Raw genomic sequence first — 10344 nt, forward strand, 5'->3', positions numbered from 1 at the left:
AAAAGGATATCACACTTTTGATTCTAGTTTGACTCTTTCTAGAATTTCATTGAATGCTAAAGGATTAATGACGATGCTTCTTTCTTGTATAAGAAATATGCAAAAGACTAGAAAGATATTGCTAGAGTGTGCATTTAAAGCTCAACGTTCTAAAATGGTTGCATGATTGTGTCGTCACACCATTTTTATTGCCATCTTTTCCTAGGTAAAATTTGCATGAGCTACAATCAAGATTATTTAGGTGATTGGTTGAAATTGTTTAAAATTAGGATTACTCTATATAATAAAGAACAAAAGATGCCATAAGAGAAACTTCAGCAACACAATCAAATCAAGCAAAAAAGAAGGTCGATGTTGTTCCCAAATAATGTCCATCCATGCTTCATCATCTATGAAGTCCATGCTATATTGATGATAAATTTGCACACCATAAGATTTTTCTTTCTAACTTCATAATTTCCCTCACCTCAAATTATTCACAATGGGAGGTTGGTATAGAAGAAACACTCCATTGTTTATATAGTGAGGGTTTTCAGTCTACTTGAAAACTGACCTTGTCCTTTAAACAATGACTACTTTTTAGAAATATCAATAGAAACCTAAAGATAAAGTGAAGTAGTGGTGTAAAAGAGTCAGGTAACCATGAAAACTATCCTCGGGGGGTTCACCTAAAAATATCTAAGTGTAGCACGTGAGTTCCTCAGGAGGGGTATATTAAGTCAAAAAAGTTATAGAATTACATTTACAAGAGAGGTTTTTAAACCAACTTGAAAAAAAAACCCTTAAGTTTATGAAGAAAAAGGGGATCATTTTATTCATAAAACTATGTACGACAATTCCGACTTATTAGGAGGATCTCAAATTGGGGGGTGGGTTGGGGGGAGAGAATGAGGTAAATTATTGTCCTTGTAGATCTTTTACTTTGGCTTTAAGAGGCCCATGCAAGTTGGAGGAAGATGGTGTAAAAGGGGACCCTTGTCATTTACCATGTGGGCGTGTATACTTAAGGGATGTCACATTTGGCCGGATATCATGATACACAAGAAGAAGTGTAGTCTCTATCAATACAGCTGATCAGATACTCTGAGAAAAGGGAAAAGCAAAGGCTGGCAAACTTGAAGGCGTAGGTACTCCCCTTGCAAGAAGCTATGAGTATGGCCCAACTATGTAGATTATGATTCTTTGTGTGTAGCTCATTTGATCAAGTACGCACTAATCCTCGTGCTAATGATGCTATTAGTGATGAATAATCACTAATCAAATGCCAGCCCCCAAGGCATTTAATACTGCTCCACGTGAGCATGCGACATGCGGCTTCCTCCCTCCCTCTTTAAAAACCGCCAGCAGGCGTTAGCAGCTCGTAAGAAGGCCCAAGGGAGTCTTGCTTTGTTGTTTGCAAAATTCTGCAGCATGGCCAGTGCTTTGGCACCAATGCTTCCCATAATGTCACTGGCCTTGCTCTTAATCTTCCCTGAGGTAGCACAAGAGTTCTAATCTAGTGTTTTATATTCATTAATACATTGGTTAATTCTCAGTTTTTCCCTTGAAAAGGTAATCTATTGTATTTAGGTCATTTTGCAAGTTTTGCCCAGCTAATTAGTTTTTGTGTGTGTGTGTGTGTGTGTGTGTGTGTGTGTGATCAGATGGCTCAAGCTGATTTCAAAACAATGTGGGAGCATGAGTTGCCAGGCGTAGCCATGCCAGAGGCCTTGGGAGAACTGGCCTCTCCTTTGTCACCATCTTCTACACTCACCATGCTCAACCTTCTAAAACAAAGAAACCTTCAATTTTGCAGCTCAAGCTCTGAGGCTGCACAAATCTATTGCTCAAATAAAGCCATCGGATTTGGCCCTAGCATTTGTGTTCTAAATCTATTCTTCTACAATTATGGGAGCCAAATTTGTGAAGGTTCTGGTGTCACCACAAGCTCTGTCAGGAGTGATCAAGCTTCGCTTTATTCTGATAACATCTTCTTCACCCCCACCTCTCTTGCACAAGGCAAAATCGTGCACTTGCCCAACACATCTAGCAGCTATGGTGATATGGGCAGTGCTAGGTTTCTTCCCAATGCGCTAGCCACCTCTGTGCAACTCAAACCCGACCACTTACAAGACCTTATGAGAATCTATGGTGTTGCCAAAGGCTCGCCTATGGAGTATGCTATGAACAGCACCCTTGCACACTGCAGCCTGCCACCTTCACCACATGAATTAAAGGCCTGCCAAGCCTCCGGAGAGTCCATGGTGAGATTTGTGATCAATACGATAGGCCACAGTATAGCAGCGTTAACACCCACAAAGCTTTCCGATCAGAAAGCTAGGGTTATGAGCATTAATGTGATTAATGACAGAGATTCGAAGGTGGTCTCTTGCCATAATATGGTGTTTCCCTCCTTAATCTACAGCTGCCATATGAGCCCTCATGGGTCGACTCAAGTGGTGAATGCCACGCTTCAACTGGCGGCCAATGGGGTGGCTGCACGCGGACTTGCGATTTGCCACCTTGATACAAGCTATTGGGATCCCGCCCACATGGCTTTCAAAATTCTGAAGACGATCAACAAGCCTGGGAACGGCACCATCTGTCACTGGCTGCCTGAAAACACCTTCATCTTTGTTCAAAAGAACCCCACCACAGCTGCTTCCCCTTAGCAAAACCTAAAAAAAAACAGTAGCTCTAGAGCGCTCATTGCTCCTTATTATATGAATTTTAGAAGAAGCAACTATATCATTGTTGCTGCTTGCTCCTTATATTATGTGTATTTAGAACAAAGCTTTTATATTATATTATGTGAATTTAGAACAATGCTTATAAATGCTGTTATATTATATTTTCTTGATCATACTTGTTTTTTTTTTCCCAATAATTGGCAACCCATCAATTGATTGATATTATGTGAATTTAGAACAAACCTTATAAATGCTGTTATATTATATTATGTGAATTTAGAACAATGCTTATAAATGCTGTTATATTATATTTTCTTGATCTATACTTGTTTTTTTTTTCCAATAATTGGCAACCCATCAATTGATTGAACCTTGGAAAATACCTTGATTCTCTGAATCTTTAATTTAACCCTTTTAAATGAAGAATATCCATGAAGCCTCATGCAAAGCATATCATCAATTCAATGAAGTAGGATTTTCACACTTTCATTGAAGTTTATAATTTAGAGCAGACCTCAAGTTTGAAGGCTGCACTACATTATTCGTTAAAGTTTTTTATTAAATTAAAAAAATCAATTGTGCACCCTTTGATATTCAGATTGCCAAATAAGTGGGCCAAAATTTGGCTTTGAAAGGAAAATTCTAGGCTATCCTTCAAATTTGAGGCATGATGTGCACATACAAATTCTTCAACACAAAACCATTTGAAGGTACATATGAATCATTCATTTGTTCAATATGAAAGTTGATTTTAAAAAATGCATGCTTGATTCCGGATAATTTAAGTTGCATTAGTGCATAAGTTTGAATTACACACCATTTAACACGACTTTGCTACATTCCATAAGAATGTAATGACACATCTTTACTTGTCATATATAATAGTGATAAAAAATGCATGACGCTTGATGTTACACAATATTATCCAATGCGTAACAGATAGCATGTGGTAATTGTATCTCCAAGGTTTTTTCATGAAGACGGCACATCACATGTGTGGATGAACATGCTGTATATTGTATCCCACTCCCATAAAATTTTAATAGAGGTTCCTCCAACCATCAAAAATTGATCATGTTTTTAAATCATAATTAGATTCCCCAAGTAGATTATGTATTATACCCAAGATTATCCAATGCATAATAGGTAGAACGAGGTGATTGTATCTCCAAGATTTTCTCATGAAGACAACACACCACATGTGTGGATGAAGATTGAGTATATTGTATCCCACTCCCAGATATATGGATGAACATGGTGTATATTGTATCCCCACACTCGATCAAAATATGATCATGTTTTTAAATCATAATCAATGTACCCAAGTAGATTATGTAATGTCTTGGGGAAGTTATCCACAAAATTGATCACTCATGTGGCCTGTAGTAAAACTATGAAGATGCTACATTACATTTCTCAAAGTGCTTCAAGAGTCCATATACTACTTACAGTGCATGAGGAGGCTCCATAAATCTAGGATGGTGATGAATCTTCGAAGGTATCAGATGAGGTTCTATGTGGCAATGGAGTTAAAACCAAGTTGGGCTACAAAGAGTGCCAGTCGCTATCCACTTTTCTTAATTATAACTCTAAGTGCATGGAGAAATGGATAGCCCTTTTTAGCAGGAGCAAGCTAACAATGTGCCTGCTGAAAGAACGAGTGGAGCAAGCACAAGATGATGGAGATAACGTGTCAAAAGAAGAAATTGAGGGGACTAATAGGTGTTTTCGTACGATTTGATGTTTTCTAGTTTAATGTACATCAATATTATCATAGCTAAATTTTCATATGATATGTGAGCTTATGGTGAACTTTTTATCTACATGTAGGTGAAAATTTATAGCACTATGTGGGTGTACGGTAATCATTTAAGGATAACAAAGATAGACAAGCTACGAGTCACTCAAGAGTCAAGACTCGTGCATTATAGCTTCGTTCATGTAAAGAACTTTAGAGATCCAATGATTTCTTGAGAAACCAAGGAATCAAGAGATAATTTACACACAAGTACACTCCATAATATAATGGTGTTGCAGAAAGGAAAAAATATGCACATTGTAGAAGTGGCACTTGCCTTGATGTTTTTGAAAAGAATATGCCATATTATTTTTGGACAAAAGTAGTAGCAACTACTGTGTACATTATGAATAAGAACCCCATTATATTTATTCATGGTATGATGCCTGAATAGAAGTTTACTTGCATAAAACCAGATGTGCCTCACTTGAAAGTTTTTAGGTGTATTACATATGTACATGTTCCCGATGAAGTGAGAACAAAGTTGGATCCAAAGTTAGAGAAATGTATCTTCAGTAGCTGTGATTTGGAGTAGAAAGGTTATAAATGTTATAACCCTACTACTCATGAGATGCAAGTAAGCATAGATATTGTTTTTGATAAGATAAGTAGCTAGTATGCACGAGTGAAAGGTTATAGATGTTATAACCCTACTACTCATGAGATGCAAGTAAGAAGAGATGTTTTCTTTGATAAGATGAGTAGCTAGTATGCACCAATCAAGGAAACAAAAGATGTAGATGTAAGCAATAATGATGTTGTCCCACGTGGATAACAGCAATCATCACAGGTGTTTAGTGGACCTAGAAAGTCCTCTAATAGTGAATCTAATGGTCCATGGTCAAGCAAGTTGAGGACACATGTATTCATGTACTATTGGAAGGAGAAGATAGATCAACCTTTTGTGCATGATCTATTAGTAGGTTAATCATATATGGATGGTGACTCTAGTGGCTCTAAGCAAAACCTTAATGAGAAGCTTAGCATTCCATCAGTGGTTACTCTTGGTGCAAGGAGAACCAAGGCTTTTTTGAAAAATATAGGAATTGGATCCCACTTATGTTGCGTTGGCACTTGGAAATTGTTGTGGGAGGTTGACTTGAACCCATAAATATGATTGTAATAAATAAAATATTAGAAAATAAATAGAATAAAACAATATACTCAATACTCAAGATTGGGTCTAATTTGCCCCCAGACAATAGTGAGCCACACTTCCTCTTGGTGTTCTTAAATATAATTCATGGGTAGCCTTTGGGACTCAAAAATAGTATACTTTTATAAAAATGTCGACTTCTGAAGAGCGGTTCTCTCTATCGTGCAATATAGTGCTCAAAGAGTACTACCGATCAACAAATGTGTTGAGAAACACAATGTCAATCCGAGAACTCAACCCGATTAGTGCATGAAGACTTATCCCTTGTGGGAGAGCTCACATACACGAACCACCACTTGACGATTCAACCATTCAACACCTCAATCAATCTCTCAATCCCTTAAACCCACTACACTAATCAAGAGAACAAGCAATGCATGGCAATCTCTTAATCCCATTCAAGCATTGATTAAATCTTTGTTTTCCCTAATGCAAGTAAACCCATAAGCATGCATTTACTAACCCACAAGCTTAAGCAAGCACAGAATGTAACATTCACAAACCTGCAAGCTCATAGAGAGAGTCTATCCATGAATAACTCATTGCCAATGAAGTGGGCAAGAGCTTGCATCAATGGAGACTACACACACACACACACACTACAAAGAAGTGGAGCTATACTCATTGGAGCTTGGAGTGCAATAGAGAGAGTTAGAGAGTTGCCATAGCTTGAGAGCTCAAGAGCTTCACTCAATAGCTTATGAGAATGGCCAAAAACGTCCTCTTTCTTTAGCTAACATCTCTTTTATAGAGATGTCACTAACCCTAACCCTAGGCCTCTTTCACACATGGGCGGACAACCCCATAAGTGAGCCTTGCTTAATACACTTAGAACTCTCATTTAGAACCCACATTGGCCTAAAACGATTTACATTGCACTTCGGCACAAAAATATGGAAAAATTATGTGCGTCTTTATGTTCCCACCATGGCTACAATCCCGCTCTCTCGCATTAATTACTTCCGGCCTCCTTCCATAATCCGTGTTCTCGTGAGTGTTCCCATGGAACAACTTCCTCAAGAATAGTATTCTCAAAAGTGTCGCTTCAAAAATAGCTTTCTTGAACATGCAAGTTAGGCTAATTTCTCTTAAAAATAGGTGTGAGCCTTGAATCTTATAAAAGTGCATATGCCTTGAAAATTAAAATATGCACTAGGGAGCTTTCACATGTCCCAATTAACATATATACATTGTCAATAAATATCATCCAAATAAATTAATGGTGCTTATCGTCACAAAATCAAATATTATTTGTTGATATTCAAAATTTATCATCTCAAAGTATATTTCTAGATCCTCACCAACTCGCCTCCATTATGCGGTCCAATGATGTGCACTTGCATCAACTAGCCAATCAATTAATTTATTAAAATAAACATCCATGTAAAATTTCATATCAATAAGACGATGCAACCAATACTTTCCACGCATGTGCGGATTCACCCGCATACACGTAAAGTAAGCTACGAATCACCTGAGTTAGAACTTAGGCATCCCAATCTAAACCCGTCTAGGAGAATTCATAACACAAAAATAAATATTCCATGAATTCATTTAAGAATCCATAATTTACACAACATGGGAATATATAAAATATTTCATGAATTCATCATCATAACATGCCCTAGGGGTGACAAACTGTCCTCAGTTGTCACAAAATCATCAATAATAATCATGGGCTACAATCCCTGTAAGATGCAGTCAAGGATGGATAGGCAACGGTAAGGGCATGATTTTTTATTCTTATTAACAATAGATTATATACTCGGAGCAAAAAGTTTTGTTATAACAAAATGAATCTACAATTCTCTATAAAAATTGGTTTCCATAGTCACAAAGATCTTTTCATGAGGAAGGATGGATTGTAGGAAACGAAGGTTTTCAAGAAAATCTTCACAACAAATAGAGGTGTGGTCTTCTATTCTATACTCGAATATTATTCCATATTGTTCCATTAGTTGGCACAATTGAATTTTTGGGGGAAACACTCGCGTGTTGCCTCTAGGCAGAAAATAACAGGATTCATGGTCGTTTGCCCAAATTTTTTCCCACTTTCCCTGTTGTTTACCATTAAATATATGGATTAGCACCTAGAAGAGATGTGCATTAAGAGATGTGCATTGCGTGTTAAAATGTAAGCGAGATGGAGGCATTCAGTCCCATAAGTTGTAAAAGTTGGGATAGCTGGCATGGATTTTGCAGATTCGGATTTGTCATTGTGCTAATTTTTTCTAGAAAAACATGTTAGTAATGAAAGAAATTTAAAGAAGACGTGTTCGATTCGTCGAACCGTGGTATGTGACTATATAGATCGAAAGAAAGAATTCCCATAATCATTCAAGATTTAGCATTTGACTTTAAACATTGATGTTTAATTAAGAAGAAGCTCAGTATATATATATATATATATATATATATATAACTTAACAACATAAAGAAACTTTGAAAAAGCCCTAAACTTTGGGTTAGCAGAGAAAAGCAAAGAGAAACAATTAAACACTTCAATTTTTACCAGAATATATATATATATATATATATATATATACATGTATGTATTTATGTGTGTGTGTGTGTGTACAACCTTTATTAAAAAAAGAATTTGAATTTAGTTAATATATACATATATATATATATATAGAAGATAAATTTACCTTACCTTTAAAAAGGTGGAGAGAAGGAAACGATTGGGAGCAAAAGCTGAAATCGGTTTACAAACAAATTTTCAAGGGGCAGATAGCGCAGTGCACAACAAAAATCATAGAGTAATTTAGGAAAAGAGAGGCACCGTACGCCATAAGAGAGAAGGAGAAAATGAATTATGATGAGAGAACATGCTGAAAGTGGTTTACAAAAACATCCAAGATGAGGGAAATTCATTTGTGGAATCTGATCGGCTCGGAGAGAGGGATTGAAAACAGAAAGATGGTTTTTGGATATGAAGTGGTTTTCAAAATGGAAAAATGATTTTCCACCTTGACTGGACCATAGGGTAAAAGAGTTATGGGTTTTTGTTCCTTATTGGGCAGAAAGTAAGCGTCTTGAAAATCCTTAGGCTTTTGTATGCTTTGAATGAAATATTTTACCTTAGGCGAAGCTCCTTATCCAGTAGCTCTTTAGGGCTTCAATCAATTTCAATCAAACGGCTCTCATACCACTATTGTGGGAGGTTGACTTAAATCCATAAATATGATTGCAATAAATAAAATATTAAAAAATAAACAGAACAAAACAATATACTCATCAATACTCAAGATTGGGTCGAATTTGCCCCCACACGAGTGAGACACGCTTTCTCTTGGTGTACTTAAATATATTTCATGGGTAGCCTTTAGGGCTAAAAAATAGTATACTTTTACAAAAATGTCAACAAGTTCCTCAAGAATAGTATTCTCAAAAGTGGCTTGCTTCAAAAATAGCTTTCTTAAACATGCAAGCTAGGCTTTCTCGTAAAAATAGGTGTGAGCCTTGAACCTTATAAAAGTGCAAATACCTTGAAAATTAAAATATGCACTAGGGAGCTTTGAGATGACAAATTTTGAATATCAATGAATAATATTTAATTTTGTGATGATAAGCGCCATTACTTTATTTGGACGCTATTATCGTTATCGCTAGCTCGCTTATTCGGTCCAATGATCTACACTTGCATCAACTAGCCAATCAATTAATAAATTAATTGATTAAAATAAACATCCATATAAAATTTCATATCAATAGGACAATGCAACCAATACTTTCCATGCATGTACGGATTCACCCGCGTAGACGTAAAGTATGAATGTCTCGGTTTAGAAAGGCATCCCAATCTAAACCCATCTAGGAGAACTCATAACATAAAAACCTAGGAATAAAAATATTCCATGAATTCATTTAAGAATTCATAATTTACACAACATGGGAATATATAAAATATTCCCTGAATTCATCCTCATAATAGAAATAAGAAATGGGAAGATGCTATAAATGAGGAGATGGTAGGATTAGATGCAAATGCAACATGGGAGTTAGTGCCTTTGCTTAAGAAAAAAAGGCGATTGAATGGAAGTGGGTGGATAAGGTCAAGCATAATGCAGATGGATCAGTTGAGAAAGTATAAGGCAAGATTAGTTGCCAATAAGGGTTATGCGTAAACCTACAACGTTGACTATAAGGAGACCTTGAGCCGAGTTATGAGAATGGCATCCAACCATGAGATTTTTCATTGCTATGGTTACGGGTTGGTCTTTACATTAGATGGATGTAAAGAATGCTTTCTTGCATGGTGATTTATAAGAAGAAGCATACATGACAAAGCCCCAATAGATTTACAAGAGTTAGATCATTGTTATGGCTACAGTGAAGAGTTGATCTTTACATCAGATAGATGTAAAGAATTCTTTCTTGCTATGGTTATGGGTTGGTCTTTACATCAGATGGATGTAAAGAATGCTTTCTTGCATGGTGATTTATAAGAAGAAGCATACATGACAAAGCCAATAGATTTACAAGAGTTAGATCATTGTTATGGCTACAGTGAAGAGTTGATCTTTACAGATAGATGTAAAGAATTCTTTCTTGCATGGTGATTTGTAAAGAAGAAGCATACATGATAAAGGCACCAGAATATGAGAGTGATGTGCACCCAGATTTGCAACAGCCATATTTGGAGTGATGTGTGTGAACACACTAGGACCAGCTGGAGAACTTTTTCCCTCTTTAGGAGTTTTTTTCCCCCATACATG

The 10344-nt window shown here is 36.5% G+C and overlaps 1 protein-coding gene across 1 annotated transcript; it reads left to right on the forward strand.

Annotated features, from left to right (window-relative positions):
• The first annotated feature begins 1349 nt into the window (after positions 1-1349).
• Positions 1350-2741, forward strand: LOC147617840 (BURP domain-containing protein 6-like). Its single transcript, XM_086775585.1, has 2 exons — positions 1350-1476; positions 1644-2741. Exons 1-2 carry the CDS (start codon positions 1411-1413, stop codon positions 2649-2651), a joined length of 1074 nt encoding a protein of 357 aa, XP_086631711.1. The 5' UTR covers positions 1350-1410; the 3' UTR covers positions 2652-2741.
• The last annotated feature ends 7603 nt before the right edge of the window (positions 2742-10344 follow it).

Source organism: Cibotium barometz, chromosome 36, assembly GCF_041138505.1.
Source record: "Cibotium barometz isolate CiBa-2024 chromosome 36, ASM4113850v1, whole genome shotgun sequence".
Classification (NCBI taxonomy): Eukaryota; Viridiplantae; Streptophyta; class Polypodiopsida; order Cyatheales; family Cibotiaceae; genus Cibotium; species Cibotium barometz.